The following is an 18,812-nucleotide window of genomic DNA, read 5'->3' as shown; positions in this document are numbered from 1 at the left end:
AATTATAAAATCTACTAAAAAGGTTAATATAAAAATAATGGTTGAAATTTCTAAAACGACTAACAGGGTCATTACATTATCACTTAAATATATTCCGTCAGAAATATTATTTAGTTCTTTGTACAATCCTTTTGTAACAACTTGTGATCTCATAACAATATACATCTAGAAACGTCATCCTAAAATAATTTAAGCTTAATCGCCAAAATTTAAGGTGAAATACTCTAAATTTTTTAATGAACTATTCTTATTCTTAAAGATATGAATTTATATATATTTGATTTGGTTTAATAATTAATAAGTCTATAAAAAATTATATTTTTACTATAAAAGCCCAGCTCTATGTGATCTCCGAACATCGTACACTAATAACTTTATACTAAAATATATTTAATAATAATTACCAAAATTCAAGTTGTTACAAACAAGATCACACACACTGAGAAACAAGGTGTACGACACTATTTGTTAGGTATATATGTTTATTCTCAAGAATACTTATATCAAATGACTACCTAGATAATTTTATAGTAGTAATTATAGATTCTAGTGAAAAATATACTTTACTATTAAAAAATTATTTCTTTCAATTCTGAGAAAGTTAATTTGATTACATTTTCTTAGGTGAAATTGAACCAGATTCAGACTTCACAGCTAAAGATTTTTGTTTGCAAGCTGTCGTCTACATAGACAAAATACTGAAGACTCAACGTGTTGCAATTATTGTTGGAGGGTCAAATTCGTATATTGAAAAACATGTGGAAGATCCTGTCTTCATGTTCAAATATAAGTATGATAGTTGCTTTATTTGGATTGATGTTGAGCAATCAGTCTTGAACTGTAGAGTTGACATGAGGGTTGATCAAATGGTCAAAGCAGGTAATTTTTGTAATTATTTTATGTATCAATAAAGATATACTATCATGCAGCTAGCTAAAAACTTTTCTTATACAATTTTCTACTTTTGGTTATCAAATATATGTTCTACTAAATAAAACTCTTCTTTAAATTTGTGTTGCATGGAGGGCTAGTGGATGAGGTGCGCCAGATTTTCATTCCAGATGCAGATTACACCAAAGGAATCCGACGGTCTATCGGTGTCCCTGAAATGGACAGATATTTATGGGAAGAAACAAATATAGACGGAGATGATGAATCAAAACAGATGATTCTTCAAGCTTCAATTACAAGTATCAAGCGTTATACTCGTATGTTAATTTGTAACCAACATGACAAGATTGAACGATTAATAAGCGAGAAAATGTGGCCAGTGCATCATATAATTGCTACGGACGTTTTCAAAGAAGATAGAGAAGAAGATATTAACGAAGCATGGACGAATACTGTTTTGCAACCATGCCTAGATATTGTGAAGATATTTCTCAAAAGCGATCATCACAATATTATTATTGAGTATGCATAAACTTTCATTATCGCCATCTTCTGTTTTGGTCTCTTTTATTTTTGACCTATTTTGTACAGTTTGTATCGCATTACAAATATATATGTATGATATGACCATTATTTCTATATATGTTACTTTTGTCTGTAAAAAATATCTTATGTATACATGAAATATTTATTTTAAGTTTCGATCCAAGCCCAAGCCCAAGGTCCAATTCCAAGTCTTCTATATTGAATATATATATTAATACAAATACGTACGTACATATTTACATGAGATCACTCATAATGTGAAGCTAATAGAGTGAAAAAATAATAAATCACCATAAATGTTCCGGAAGATTCCAACCTAAAATAATTTTGAAGAATAGAATTCTTTACATACTTAAAAATGTTACATAGACAAAGAAGATAAAATAGTAAATTTGTAATCTATCGGTAATGAATATATTCTACCTAATTCTATCACGGTAATTGAAGCTTGATTCAATAAAGTCCTTATCTATTATTATATGGTGCACAAGTTAATATAAATACTCGTAATTGAAATAGTTATCGATAATTGTTCACTTCCCTCTTATGGAATTAGACTTAACACTTGTGATGTGTTGTTGAATAGTGTAAGACTTGACGCATTATCACTTAAATATATTCCGTCAGAAATATTATTGAGTTCTTTGTACAATCCTTTGGTAACTACTTGTGATCTCATAACAATATGCATCTAGAAACGTCATCCTAAAATAATTTAAGCTTAATCGCCAAAATTTAAGTTGAAATACTCTAAATTTTTTAATGAACTATTCTTATTCTTAAAGATATGAATTTATATATATTTAATTTGGTTTACTAATTAATAAGTCTATAAAAAATTATATTTTTACTATTAAAACCCAGCTCTATGTGATCTCCTAACATCGTACACTAATAACTTTATACTAAACTTATTTTAATAATAATTACCAAAATTCAAGTTGACATATCTTTAAACTTTTAAAAGTCATTCTTATCCTAAAATATATCAGTAATTATGAAATTGGTATGTTAATTAATAAGTCCACAAAAAGATTTTACTATAAAAGCTGAATGTAATTTTTTTTCACATCCACCATCAAGAAAATATTATATTTTAAGATAGTGTATTCCAAGTCAAGCAAGGTTTCTACTTACTAGTTTTTTATTTACAAGATTTTTTAATGTCTGACTTTATGAATTCACTATTCTAAACTAATTAATATTTTTTTTTTGTAGATAAAATGAATACTTTCATCAACAATGAAGAGTTCAACAAGAAAAAAGTGATCTTCATAATGGGGGCCACAGGAACGGGAAAATCCCGTCTCTCTGTTGACGTTGCCACCCATTTTCGAGGAGAAATAATCAACTCGGATAAAATGCAAGTTTACAAGTGACTTGAAATTGTTACAAACAAGATCACACACACTGAGAAACAAGGTATACGACACTATTTGTTAGGTATATATGTTTATTCTCAAGAATACTTATATTAAATGACTACCTAGATAATTTTATAGTAGTAATTATAGATTCTAATGAAAAATATACTTTACTATTAAAAGATTATTTCTTTCAATTCTGAGAAAGTTAATTTGATTACATTTTCTCATGTGATATTGAACCAAATTCAGACTTCATAGCTGATGATTTTTGTTTGCAAGCTGTCGTCTACATAGAAAAAATACTGAAGACTCAACGTGTTCCAATTATTGTTGTAGGGTCAAATTCGTATATTGAAAAACTTGTGGAAGATCCGGTGTTCATGTTCAAATATAAGTATGATAGTTGCTTTATTTGGATTGATGTTGAGCAATCAGTCTTGAACCGTAGAGTTGACATGAGGGTTGATCAAATGGTCAAAGCAGGTAATTTTTGTAATTATTTTATGTATCAATAAAGATATACTATCATACAGCTTTCTAAAAACTTTTCTTATATAATTTTCTACTTTTGGTTATCAAATGTATGTTCTACTAAATAAAACTCTTCTTTAAATTTGTGTTGCATGCAGGGCTAGTGGATGAGGTTCGACAGATTTTTATTCCAGATGCAGATTACACCAAAGGAATCCGACGGTCCATCGGTGTCCCTGAAATGGACAAATATTTAAGGGAAGAAGCAAATATGGACGGAGATGATGAATCAAAGCAGATGATTCTTCAAGCTTCAATTTCAAGTATCAAGGGTAATACTCGTATGTTAATTTGTAACCAACTTGACAAGATTCAACGATTAATAAGCGAGAAAATGTGGCCAGTGCATCATATAATTGCTACGGACATTTTCAAAGAAGATAGAGAAGAAGATATTGACGAAGCATGGACGAATACTATTTTGCAACCATGCCTAGATATTGTGAAGAGATTTCTCAAAAGCGATCGTCACAATATTATTATTGAGGGTACATAAACATTCAATATCGCCATCTTCTGTTTTGGTCTCTTTTATTTTTGACCTATTTTGTACAGTTTGTATCGCATTACAAATATATATGTATGATATGACCATTATTTCTATATATGTTACTCTTGTCTTTAAAAAAATTCTTATGTATAGATGAAATATTTATTTTAAGTTTCGATCCAAGCCCAAGCCCAAGGTCCAAGTCCAAGTCTTCTATATTTAATATATATTAATACAAATACGTACGTACATAATTACATGAGATCACTCATAATGTCAAGCTAATAGAGTGATAAAATAATAAATCACCACAAATGTTCGGGAAGATTCCACCCAAAAAGGATTTTGAATAATAGAAGTCTTTACTCAATACTTAAACTGATACATAGACAAAGAAGATAAAATAGTAAATTTGTAATCTATCGGTAATGAATATATTCTACCTAATTCTATCACGGTAATTGAAGCCTTATTCAATAAAGTCCTTATCTATTATTATATGGTTCACCTCGTAATTGAAATAGTTATCGATAATTGTTCACTTCCCTCTTATGGAATTAGACTTAACACTTATGTTGTTTTGTTGAATAGTGTAAGACTTGACGCATTATCACTTAAATATTTTCCGTCAGAAATATTATTGAGTTCTTTGTACAATCCTTTTGTAACTACTTGTGATCTCATAACAATATGCATCTAGAAACGTCATCCTAAAATAATTTAAGCTTAATCGCCAAAATTTAAGGTGAAATACTCTAGATTTTTTAATGAACTATTCTTATTCTTAAAGATATGAATTTATATATATTTAATTTTGTTTACTAATTAATAAGTCTATAAAAAATTATATTTTTACTATAAAAGCCTAGCTCTATGTGATCTCCTAACATCGTACACTAATAACTTTATCCTAAAATATACTTAATAATAATTACCAAAGTTCAAGTTGACATATCTTTAAACTTTTAAAAGTGATTCTTATCCTAAAATATATCAGTAATTATGAAATTGGTATGTCAATTAATAAGTCCACAAAAAGATTTTACTATAAAAGCTGAATGTAATTTTTTTTGTCACATCCACCATCAAGAAAATTTTATATTTTTAGATAGTATATTCCAAGTCAAGCAAGGTTCTACTTACTAGTTTTATATTTACAAGATTTTGACTTTATCAATTCACTATTCTAAACTAATTAATTTTTTTTTGGTAGATAAAATGAATACTTTCATCAACAATGAAGAGTTCAACAAGAAAAAAGTGATCTTCATAATGGGGGCCACAGGCACGGGAAAATCCCGTCTCTCTGTTGACGTTGCCACCCATTTTCGGGGAGAAATAATCAACTCGGATAAAATGCAAGTTTACAAGGGACTTGAAATGGTTACAAACAAGATCACACACGCTGAGAAACAAGGTGTACGACACTATTTGTTAGGTATATATGTTTATTTTTCAAGAATACTTATATCAAATGACTACCTAGATAATTTTATTATAGATTCTAGTGAAAAATATACTTTACTATTAAAAAATTATTTCTTTCATTTCTGAGAAAGTTAATTTGATTACATTTTCTTAGGTGAAATTGAACCAGATTCAGACTTCACAGCTAAAGATTTTTGTTTGCAAGCTGTCGTCTACATAGACAAAATACTGAAGACTCAACGTGTTTCAATTATTGTTGGAGGTCAAATTCGTACATTGAAAAACTTGTGGAAGATCCTGTGTTCATGTTCAAATATAAGTATGATAGTTGCTTTATTTGGAATGTTGTTGAGCAATCAGTCTTGAACCGTAGAGTTGACATGAGGGTTGATCAAATGGTCAAAGCAGGTAATTTTTATAATTATTTTATATATCAATAAAGATATACTATCATGCAGCTAGCTAAAAACTTTTCTTATATAATTTTATACTTTTGGTTATCAAATATATGTTCTACTAAATAAAACTCTTCTTTAAATTTGTGTTGCATGCAGGGCTAGTGGATGAGGTGCGACTAATTTTCATTCCAGATGCAGATTACACCAAAGGAATCTGATGGTCCATCGGTGTCCCTGAAATGGAGAGATATTTAAGGGAAGAAACAAATATGGACGGAGATGATGAATCAAAGTAGATGATTCTTCAAGCTTCAATTTCAATTATAAGGCATAATACTCGTATGTTAATTTGTAAACAACTTGACCGGATTCAACGATTAATAAGCGAGAAAATGTGGCCAGTGCATCATATAATTGCTACGGACGTTTTCAAAGAAGATAGAGAAGAAGATATTGACGAAGCATGGACGAATACTGTTTTGCAACCATGCCGAGATATTGTGAAGAGATTTCTCAAATGCGATCGTCACAATATTATTATTGAGGGTACATAAACTTTCAATATCGCCATCTTCTGTTTTGGTCACTTTTATTTTTGACCTATTTTGTACAGTTTGTATCACATTACAAATATATATGTATGATATGACCATTATTTCTATATATGTTACTCTTGTCTGTAAAAAAATTCTTATGTATAGATGAAATATTTATTTTAAGTTTCGATTCAAGCCTAAGCCCAAGGTCCAAGTCCAAATCTTCTATATTTAATATATTTTAATACAAATACGTACGTACATAATTACATGATATCACTTATAATGTAAAGCTAATAGAGTGATAAAATAATAAATCACCATAAATGTTCGGGAAGATTCCACCCTAAAAGGATTTTGAAGAATAGAATTCTTTACTCAATACTTAAAAATGTTACATAGACAAAGAAGATAAAATAGTAAATTTGTAATCTATCGGTAATGAATATATTCTACCTAATTCTATCACGGAGATTGAAGCTTTATTCAATAAAGTCCTTATCTATTATTATATGGTGTATAAGTTAATACAAATACTCGTAATTGAAATAGTTATCGATAATTGTTCACTTCCCTCTTATGGAATTAGACTTAACACTTATGATGTGTTGTTGAATAGTGTAAGACTTGACGCATTATCACTTAAATATATTCCGTCAGAAATATTATTGAGTTCTTTGTACAATCCTTTGGTAACTACTTGTGATCTCATAACAATATGCATCTAGAAACATCATCCTAAAATAATTTAAGCTTAGTCGCCAAAATTTAAGGTGAAATACTCTAAAATTTTTAATGAACTATTCTTATTCTTAAAAATATGAATTTATATATATTTAATTTGGTTTACTAATTAATAAGTCTATAAAAAATTATATTTTTACTATAAAAGCCCAGCTCAATGTGATCTCCTAACATCGTACACTAATAACTTTATACTAAAATATATTTAATAATAATTACCAAAATTCAAGTTGACATATCTTTAAACTTTTAAAAGTCATTCTTATCCTAAAATATATCTGTAATTATGAAATTGGTATGTCAATTAATAAGTCCACAAAAAGATTTTACTATAAAAGCTGAATGTAATTTTTTTCCACATCCACCATCAAGAAAATTTTATATTTTAAGATAGTATATTCCAAGTCAAGCAAGGTTTCTACTTACTAGTTTTTTATTTACAAGATTTTTTAATGTCTGACTTTATGAATTCACTATTCTAAACTAATTAGTATTTTTTTTTTGGTAGATAAAATGAATACTTTCATCAACAATGAAGAGTTCAACAAGAAAAAAGTGATCTTCATAATGGGGGCCACAGGAACGGGAAAATCCCGTCTCTCTGTTGACGTTGCCACCCATTTTCGAGGAGAAATAATCAACTCGGATAAAATGCAAGTTTACAAGGGACTTGAAATCGTTACAAACAAGATCACACACACTGAGAAACAAGGTGTACGACACTATTTGTTAGGTATATATGTTTATTCTCAAGAATACTTATATCAAATGACTACCTAGATAATATTATAGTAGTAATTGTAGATTCTAGTGAAAAATATACTTTACTATTAAAAAATTATTTCTTTCAGTTCTGAGAAAGTTAATTTGATTACATTTTCATAGGTGAAATTGAACCAGATTCAGACTTCACAGCTGAAGATTTTTGTTTGCAAGCTGTCGTCTACATAGAAAAAATACTGAAGACTCAACGTGTTCCAATTATTGTTGGAGGGTCAAATTCGTATATCGAAAAACTTGTGGAAGATCCTGTGTTCATGTTCAAATATAGGTATAACAGTTGCTTTATTTGGATTGATGTTGAGCAATCAGTCTTGAACCGTAGAGTTGACATGAGGGTTGATCAACTGGTGAAAGCAGGTAATTTTTGTAATTATTTTATGTATCAATAAAGATATACTATCATGCAGCTAGCTAAAACCTTTTCTTATATAATTTTCTACTTTTGGTTATCAAATATATGTTCTACTAAATAAAACTCTTCTTTAAATTTGTGTTACATGTAGGGCTAGTGGATGAGGTGCAACATATTTTCATTCCAGATGCAGATTACACCAAAGGAATCCGACGGTCTATCGGTGTACCTGAAATGGACAGATATTTAAGGGAAGAAACAAATATAGACGGAGATGATGAATCAAAGCAGATGATTCGTCAAGCTTCAATTACAAGTATCAAGCGTAATACTCGTATGTTAATTTGTAACCAACTTGACAAGATTCAACGATTAATAAGCGAGAAAATGTGGCCAGTGCATCATATAATTGGTACGGACGTTTTCAAAGAAGATAGAGAAGAAGATATTAACGAAGCATGGACGAATAATGTTTTGCAACTATGCCTAGATATTGTGAAGAGATTTCTCAAAATCGATCAGCACAATATTATTATTGAGTGTGCATAAACTTTCATTATCGTCGTCTTCTGTTTTGGTCTCTTTTATTTTTGACCTATTTTGAACAGTTTGTATCGCATTACAAATATATATGTATGATATGACCATTATTTCTATATATGTTACTCTTGTCTGTAAAAAAAATTCTTATGTATAGATGAAATATTTATTTTAAGTTTCGATCCAAGCCCAAGCCCAAGGTCCAATTCCAAGTCTTCTATATTTAATATATATTAATACAAATACGTACGTACATAAATACATAAGATCACTCATAATGTGAAGCTAATAGAGTGAAAAAATAATAAATCACCATAAATGTTCCGGAAGTTTCCACCCTAAAATAATTTTGAAGAATAGATTCTTTACTCAATACTTTAAAATGATACATAGACAAAGAAGATAAAATAGTAAATTTGTAATCTATCGGTAATGAATATATTCTACCTAATTCTATCACGGTGATTGAAGCTTGATTCAATAAAGTCCTTATCTATTATTATATGGTGCACAAGTTAATATAAATACTCGTAATTGAAATAGTTATCGATAATTGTGCACTTCCCTCTTATGGAATTAGACTTAACACTTGTGATGTGTTGTTGAATAGTGTAAGACTTGACGCATTATCACTTAAATATATTCCGTCAGAAATGTTATTGAGTTCTTTGTACAATCCTTTGGTAACTACTTGTGATCTCATAACAATATGCATCTAGAAACGTCATCCTAAAATAATTTAAGCTTAATCGCCAAAATTTAAGGTGAAATACTCTAAATTTTTTAATGAACTATTCTTATTCTTAAAGATATGAATTTATGTATATTTAATTTGGTTTACTAATTAATAAATCTATAAAAAATTATATTTTTACCATAAAAGCCCAGCTCTATGTGATCTCCTAACATCGTACACTAATAACTTTATACTAAAATATATTTAATAATAATTACCAAAATTCAGGTTGACATATCTTTGAACTTTTAAAAGTCATTCTTATCCTAAAATATATCAGTAATTATGAAATTGGTATGTCAATTAATAAGTCCACAAAAAGATTTTACTATAAAAGCTGAATGTAATTTTTTTTCACATCCACCATCAAGAAAATTTTATATTTTAAGATAGTATATTCCAAATCAAGCAAGGTTTCTACTTACTAGTTTTTTATTTACAAGATTTTTTAATGTCTGACTTTATGAATTCACTGTTCTAAACTAATTAATATTATTTTTGGTAGATAAAATGAATACTTTCATCAACAATGAAGAGTTCAACAAGAAAAAAGTGATCTTCATAATGAGTGCCACAGGAACGGGAAAATCCCGTCTCTCTGTTGACGTTGCCACCCATTTTCGAGGAGAAATAATCAACTCGAATAAAATGCAAGTTTACAAGGGACTTGAAATTGTTACAAACAAGATCACACATACTGAGAAACAAGGTGTACGACACTATTTGTTAGGTATATATGTTTATTCTCAAGAATACTTATATCAAATGACTACCTAGATAATTTTATATTAGTAATTATAGATTCTAGTGAAAAATATATTTTACTATTGAAAAATTATTTCTTTCAATTCTGAGAAGGTTAATTTGATTACATTTTCTTAGGTAAAATTGAACCAGATTCAGACTTCACAGCTGAAGATTTTTGTTTGCAAGCTGTCGTCTACATAGAAAAAATACTGAAGACTCAACGTGTTCCAATTATTGTTGGAGAGTCAAATTAGTATATTGAAAAACTTGTGGAAGATCCTATATTCATGTTCAAATATAAGTATGATAGTTGCGTTTTTTGGATTGATGTTGAGCAATCAGTCTTGAACCGTAGAGTTGACATGAGGGTTGATCAAATGGTCAAAGCAGGTAATTTTTGTAATTATTTTATGTATCAATAAAGAGATACTATCATGCAGCTAGCTAAAAACTTTTCTTATATAATTTTCTACTTTTGGTTATCAAATATATGTTCTACTAAATAAAACTCTTCTTTAAATTTGTGTTGCATGCAGGGCTAGTGGATAAGGTGCGACAAATTTTTATTCCAGATGCAGATTACACCAAAGGAATCTGACGGCCCAACGGTGTCCCTGAAATGGACAGATATTTAAGGGAAGAAACAAATGTCGACGGAGATGATGAATCAAAGCAGATGATTCTTCAAGCTTCAATTTCAAGTATCAAGCGTAATACTCGTATGTTAATTTGTAACCAACTTGACAAGATTCAACGATTAATAAGCGAGAAAATGTGGCCAGTGCATCATATAATTGCTACGGACATTTTCAAAGAAGATAGAGAAGAAGATATTGACGAAGCATGGACGAATACTATTTTGCAACCATGCCTAGATATTGTGAAGAGATTTCTCAAAAGCGATCATCACAATATTATTATTGAGTGTAGATAAACTTTCATTATCGCCATCTTCAGTTTTGGTCTCTTTTATTTTTGATCTATTTTGTACAGTTTGTATCGCATTAAAAATATATATGTATGATATGACCATTATTTCTATATATTTTACTCTTGTCTGTAAAAAAATTCTTATGTACAGATGAAATATTTAATTTATGTTTCGATCCAAGCCCAAGCCCAAGGTCCAATTCCAAGTCTTCTATATTTAATATATATTAATACAAATACGTAAGTACATAATTACATGAGATCACTCATAATGTCAAGCAAATAGAGTGATAAAATAATAAATCACCATAAATGTTCCGGAAGATTCCACCCTAAAATAATTTTGAAGAATAGAATTATTTACTCAATACTTAAAAATGTTACATAGACAAAGAAGATAAAATAGTAAATTTGTAATCTATCGGTAATGAATATATTCTACCTAATTCTATCACGGTGATTGAAGCTTGATTCAATAAAGTCCTTATCTATTATTATATGGTGCAAAAGTTAATATAAATACTCGTAATTGAAATAGTTATCGATAATTGTTCACTTCCCTCTTATGGAATTAGAGTTAACACTTATGATGTGTTGTTGAATAGTGTAAGACTTGACGCATTATCACTTAAATATATTCCGTCAGAAATATTATTTAGTTCTTTGTACAATCCTTTTGTAACTACTTGTGATCTCACAACAATATGCATCTAGAAATGTCATCCTAAAAAAATTTAAGCTTAATCGCCAAAATTTAAGATGAAATACTCTAAATATTTTAATGAACTATTCTTAATCTTAAAGATATGAATTTATATATATGTAATTTGGTTTACTAATTAATAAGTCTATAAAAAATTATATTTTTACTATAAAAGCCCAGCTCTATATGATCTCCTAACGTCGTAAACTAATAACTTTATACTAAATATATATTTAATAATAATTACCAAAATTCAAGTTGACATATCTTTAAACGTTTAAAAGTCATTCTTATCCTAAAATATATCAGTAATTATGAAATTGGTATGTCAATTAATAAGTCCACAAAAAGATTTTACTATACAAGCTGTATGTAATTTCTTTTTCACATCCACCATCAAGAAAAATTTATATTTTAAGATAGTATATTCCACGTCAAGCAAGGTTTCTACTTACTAGTTTTATATTTACAAGATTTTTTAATGACTGACTTTATGAATTCACTATTCTAAACTTATTAATATTTTTTTTGGTCGATAAAATGACTACTTTGATCAACAATGAAGAGTTCAACAAGAAAAAAGTGATCTTCATAATGGGGGTCACAGGAACGGGAAAATCCCGTCTCTCTGTTGACGTTGCCACCCATTTGCGAGGAGAAATAATCAACTCGGATAAAATGCAAGTTTACAAGGGACTTGAAATTGTTACAAACAAGATCACACACACTGAGATACAAGGTGTACGACACTATTTGTTAGGTATATATGTTTATTCTCAAGAATACTTATATCAAATGACTACCTAGATAATTTTATAGTAGTAATTATAGATTCTAATGAAAAATATACTTTACTATTAAAAAATTATTTCTTTCAATTCTGAGAAAGTTAATTTGATTACATTTTCTCAGTTGAAATTGAACCAAATTCAGACTTCACAGCTGATGATTTTTGTTTGCAAGCTGTCGTCTACATAGAAAAAATACTGAAGACTCAACGTGTTCCAATTATTGTTGGAGGGTCAAATTCGTATATTGAAAAACTTGTGGAAGATCCTGTGTTCATGTTCAAATATAAGTATGATAGTTGCTTTATTTGGATAGATGTTGAGCAATCAGTCTTGAACCGTAGAGTTGACATGAGGGTTGATCAAATGGTCAAAGCAGGTAACTTTTGTAATTATTTTATGTATCAATAAAGATATACTATCATGCAGCTTTCTAAAAACTTTTCTTATATAATTTTCTACTTTTGGTTATCAAATGTATGTTCTACTAAATAAAACTCTTCTTTAAATTTGTGTTGCATGCAGGGCTAGTGGATGAGGTGCGACTGATTTTTATTCCAGATGCAGATTACACCAAAGGAATCCGACGGTCCATCGGTCTCCCTGAAATGGACAGATATTTAAGGGAAGAAACAAATATGGACGGAGATGATGAATCAAAGCAGATGATTCTTCAAGCTTCAATTTCAAGTATCAAGCGTAATTCTCGTATGCTAATTTGTAACCAACTTGACAAGATTCAACGATTAATAAGCGAGAAAATGTGGCCATTGCATCATATAATTGCTACGGACGTTTTCAAAGAAGATAGAGAAGAAGATATTCACGAAGCATGGACGAATACTGTATTGCAACCATGCCTAGATATTGTGAAGAGATTTCTCAAAAGAGATCGTCACAATATTATTATTGAGGGTACATAAATTTCAATATCGCCATCTTCTGTTTTGGTCTCTTTTATTTTTGACCTATTTTGTACAGTTTGTATCGCATAACAAATATATGTGTATGATATGACCATTATTTCTATATATGTTACTCTTGTCATTAAAAAAATTCTTATGTATAGATGAAATATTTATTCTAAGTTTCGATCCAAGCCCAAGCCCAAGGTCCAAGTCCAAGTCTTCTATATTTAATATATATTAATACAAATACGTACGTACATAATTACATGAGATCACTCATAATGTCAAGCTAATAGAGTGATAAAATAATAAATCACCATAAATGTTCGGGAAGATTCCACCCAAAAAGGGTTTTGAATAATAGAAATCTTTACTCAATACTTAAAATGATACATAGACAAAGAAGATAAAATAGTAAATTTGTAATATATCGGTAATGAATATATTCTACCTAATTCTATCACGGTGATTGAAGCCTTATTCAATAAAGTCCTTATCTATTATTATATGGTGCACAAGTTAATATAAATACTCGTAATTGAAATAGTTATCGATAATTGTTCACTTCCCTCATATGGAATTAGACTTAACACTTATGATGTGTTGTTGAATAGTGTAAGACTTGACGCATTATAACATAAATATTTTCCGTCAGAAATATTATTGAGTTCTTTGTACAATCCTTTTGTAACTACTTGTGATCTCATAACAATATGCATCTAGAAACGTCATCCTAAAATAATTGAAGCTTAATCGCCAAAATTTAAGGTGAAATACTCTAGATTTTTTAATGAACTATTCTTATTCTTAAAGATATGAATTTATATATATTTAATTTGGTTTACTAATTAATAAGTCTATAAAAAATTATATTTTTACTATAAAAGCCCAGCTCTATGTGATCTCCTAACATCGTACACTAATAACTTTATCCTAAAATATATTTAATAATAATTACCAAAATTCAAGTTGACATATCTTTAAACTTTTAAAAGTCATTCTTATCCTAAAATATATCAGTAATTATGAAATTGGTATGTCAATTAATAAGTCCACAAAAAGATTTTACTATAAAAGCTGAATGTAATTTTGTTTTTCACATCCACCATCAAGAAAATTTTATATTTTTAGATAGTATATACCAAGTCAAGCAAGGTTCTACTTACTAGTTTTATATTTACAAGATTTTGACTTTATCAATTCACTATTCTAAACTAATTAATTGTTTTTTGGTAGGTAAAATGAATACTTTCATCAACAATGAAGAGTTCAACAAGAAAAAAGTGATCTTCATAATGGGGGCCACAGGAACGGGAAAATCCCGTCTCTCTGTTGACGTTGCCACCCATTTTCGAGGAGAAATAATCAACTCGGATAAAATGCAAGTTTACAAGGGACTTGAAATTGTTACAAACAAGATCACACACGCTGAGAAACAAGGTGTACGACACTATTTGTTAGGTATATATGTTTATTCTCAAGAATACTTATATCAAATGACTACCTAGATAATTTTATAGTAGTAATTATAGATTCTAGTGAAAAATATACTTTACTATTAAAAAATTATTTTGTTCAATTCTGAGAAAGTTAATTTGATTACATTTTCTTAGGTGAAATTGAACCAGATTCAGACTTCACAGCTGAAGATTTTTGTTTGCAAGCTATCGTCTACATAGAAAAAATACTGAAGACTCAACATGTTCCAAATTATTGTTGGGGGGTCAAATTCGTATATTGAAAAACTGGTGGAAGATCCTGTGTTCATGTTCAAATATAAGTATGATAGTTGCTTTATTTGGATTGATGTTGAGCAATCAGTATTGAACCGTAGAGTTGACATGAGGGTTGATCAAATGGTCAAAGCAGGTAATTTTTGTAATTATTTTATGTATCAATAAAGATATACTTTCATGCAGCTTGCTAAAAACTTTTCTTATATAATTTTCTACTTTTGGTTATCAAATATATGTTCTACTAAATAAAACTCTTCTTTAACTTTGTGTTGCATCCAGGCCTAGTGGATGAGGTGCGACTGATTTTCATTCCAGATGCAGATTACACCAAAGGAATCCGACGGTCCATCGGTGTCCCTGAAATGGACAGATATTTAAGGGAAGAAACAAATATGGACGGAGATGATGAATCAAAGCAGATGATTCTTCAATCTTAAATTTCAAGTATCAAGCGTAATACTCGTATGTTAATTTGTAACCAACTTGACAAGATTCAACGATTAATAAGCGAGAAAATGTGGCCAGTGCATCATATAATTGCTACGGACGTTTTCAAAGAAGATAGAGAAGAAGACATTGATGAAGCATGGACGAATACTGTTTTGCAACCATGCCTAGATATTCTGAAGAGATTTCTCAAAAGCGATCGTCACAATATTATTATTGAGGGTACATAAACTTTCAATATCGCCATCTTCTGTTTTGGTCTCTTTTATTTTTGACCTATTTTTTACAGTTTGTATCGCATTACAAATATATATGTATGATATGACCATTATTTCTATATATGTTACTCTTTTCTGTAAAAAATTCTTATGTATAGATGAAATATTTATTTTAAGTTTCGATCCAAGCCCAAGCCAAAGGTCCAAGTCCAAGTCTTCTATATTTAATATATATTAATACAAATATGTACGTACATAATTACATGAGATCACTCATAATGTCAAGCAAATAGAGTAATAAAATAAGAAATCACCATAAATGTTCGGGAAGATTCCACCCTAAAAGGATTTCGAAGAATAGAATTCTTTACTCAATACTTAAAATGTTACATATACAAAGAAGATAAAAGAGTAAATTTGTAATCTATCGGTAATGAATATATTCTACCTAATTCTATCACGGTGATTGAAGCTTGATTCAATAAAGTCCTTATCTATTATTATATGGTGCACAAGTTAATATAAATACTCGTAATTGAAATAGTTATCGATAATTGTTCACTTCCCTCTTATGGAATCAGACTTAACACTTATGATGTGTTGTTGAATAGTGTAAGACTTGACGCATTATCACTTAAATATTTTCCGTCAGAAATATTATTGAGTTCTTTGTACAATCCTTGTGTAACTACTTGTGATCTCATAACAATATGCATCTAGAAACGTCATCCTAAAATAATTTAAGCTTAATCGCCAAACTTTAAGGTGAAATACTCTAGATTTTTTAATGAACTATTCTTATTCTTAAAGATATGAATTTATATATATTTAATTTGGTTTACTAATTAATATGTCTATAAAAAATTATATTTTTACTATAAAAGCCCAGCTCTATGTGATCTCCTAACATCGTACACTAATAACTTTATCCTAAAATAAATTTAATAATAATTACCAAAATTCAAGTTGACATATCTTTATACTTTTAAAAGTCATTCTTATCCTAAAATATATCAGTAATTATGAAATTGGTATGTCAATTAATAAGTCCACAAAAAGATTTTGCTATAAAAGCTGAATGTAATTTTTTTTCCACATCCACCATCAAGAAAATTTTATATTTTTAGATAGTATATTCCAAGTCAAGCAAGGTTTCTACTTACTAGTATTATATTTACAAGATTTTTTAATGTCTGACTTTATGAATTCACTATTCTAAACTAATTAATATTTTTTTTGGTAGATAAAATAAATACTTTCATCAACAATGAAGAGTTTAACAAGAAAAAAGTGATCTTCATAATGGGGGCCACAGGAACGGGAAAATCCCGTCTCTCTGTTGACGTTGCCACCAATTTTCAAGGAGAAATAATCAACTCGGATAAAATGCAAGTTTACAAGGGACTTGAAATTGTTATAAACAAGATCACACACGCTGCGAAACAAGGTGTACGACACTATTTGTTAGGTACATATGTTTATTCTCTAGAATACTTATATCAAATGACTACCTAGATAATTTTATAGTAGTAATTATAGATTCTAGTGAAAAATATACTTTACTATTAAAAAATTATTTCTTTGAATTCGAAGAAAGTTAATTTGATTACATTTTCATAGGTGAAATTGAACCAGATTCAGACTTCACAGCTGAAGATTTTTGTTTGCAAGCTGTCGTCTACATAGAAAAAATACTGAAGACTCAACGTGTTCCAATTATTGTTGGAGGGTCAAATTCGTATATTGAAAAACTTGTGGAAGATCCTGTGTTCATGTTCAAATATAGGTATAACAGTTGCTTTATTTGGATTAATGTTGAGCAATCAGTCTTGAACCGTAGAGTTGACATGAGGGTTGATCAAATGGTCAAAGCAGGTAATTTTTGTAATTATATTATGTATCAATAAAGATATACTATCATGCAGCTAGCTAAAAACTTTTCTTATATAATTTTCTACTTTTGGTTATCAAATATATGTTCTACTAAATAAAACTCTTCTTTAAATTTGTGTTGCATGCAGGGCTACTGGATGAGGTGCGACTGATTTTCATTCCAGATGCAGATTACACCAAAGGAATCCGACGGTCCATCGGTGTCCCTGAAATGGACAGATATTTAAGGGAAGAAACAAATATGGACGGAGATGATGAATCAAAGCAGATGATTCTTCAAGCTTCAATTTCAAGTATCAAGCGTAATACTCGTATGTTAATTTGTAACCAACTTGACAAGATTCTACGATTAATAAGCGAGAAAATGTGGCCAGTGCATCATATAATTGCTACAGACGTTTTCAAAGAAGATAGAGAAGAAGATATTGACGAAGCATGGACGAATACTGTTTTGCAACCATGCCTAGATATTGTGAAGAGATTTCTCAAAAGCGATCGTCACAATATTATTATTGAGGGTGCATAAACTTTCAATATCGCCATCTTCTGTTTTGGTCTCTTTTGTTTTTTGACCTATTTTGTACAGTTTGTATCGCATTACAAATATATATGTATGATATGACCATTATTTCTATATATATTACTCTTGTTTGTAAAAAATTATTATGTATAGATGAAATATTTATTTTAAGTTTCGATCCAAGCCCAAGCCCTAGGTCCAAGTCCAAGTCTTCTATATTTAATATATATTAATACAAATACTTACGTACATAATTACATGAGATCACTCATAATGTCAAGCTAAAAGAGTGATAAAATAATAAATCACCATAAATGTTCGGGAAGATTCCACCCTAAAAGGATTTTGAAGAATAGAATTCTTTACTCAATACTTAAAAATGTTACATAGACAAAGAAGATAAAATAGTAAATTTGTAATCTATCGGTAATGAATATATTCTACCTAATTCTATCACGGTGATTGAAGCTTGATTCAATAAAGTCCTTATCTATTATTATATGGTGCACAAGTTAATATAAATACTCGTAATTGAAATAGTTATCGATAATTGTTCACTTCTCTCTTATGGAAGTAGACT

At 29.2% G+C, this 18,812-nt stretch overlaps 2 protein-coding genes and 1 pseudogene across 2 annotated transcripts; all 3 read left to right on the top strand.

Annotated features, from left to right (window-relative positions):
- The first annotated feature begins 6,043 nt into the window (after window positions 1-6,043).
- Window positions 6,044-10,343, top strand: LOC114074769 (adenylate isopentenyltransferase 5, chloroplastic-like). Its single transcript, XM_027912743.1, has 6 exons — window positions 6,044-6,197; window positions 7,440-7,664; window positions 7,817-8,071; window positions 8,218-8,400; window positions 9,848-10,072; window positions 10,225-10,343. The coding sequence occupies exons 1-6, from the start codon at window positions 6,044-6,046 to the stop codon at window positions 10,341-10,343; spliced, it is 1,161 nt and encodes a 386-aa protein (XP_027768544.1).
- Window positions 10,344-12,262: 1,919 nt separating this feature from the next.
- Window positions 12,263-13,433, top strand: LOC107003992 (adenylate isopentenyltransferase 5, chloroplastic-like). The gene is made up of 3 exons (XM_015202215.1): window positions 12,263-12,482; window positions 12,635-12,889; window positions 13,036-13,433. Exons 1-3 carry the CDS (start codon window positions 12,263-12,265, stop codon window positions 13,431-13,433), a joined length of 873 nt encoding a protein of 290 aa, XP_015057701.1.
- A 1,226-nt stretch (window positions 13,434-14,659) lies between these two features.
- On the top strand, window positions 14,660-15,591 carry LOC107003991 (annotated as a pseudogene).
- Window positions 15,592-18,812: the final 3,221 nt, after the last annotated feature.

Source organism: Solanum pennellii, chromosome 11, assembly GCF_001406875.1.
Source record: "Solanum pennellii chromosome 11, SPENNV200".
NCBI lineage: Eukaryota > Viridiplantae > Streptophyta > Magnoliopsida > Solanales > Solanaceae > Solanum > Solanum pennellii.
Note: the sequence above shows the minus strand (reverse complement) of the source record. Positions and strands in the feature narration are given on the sequence as shown.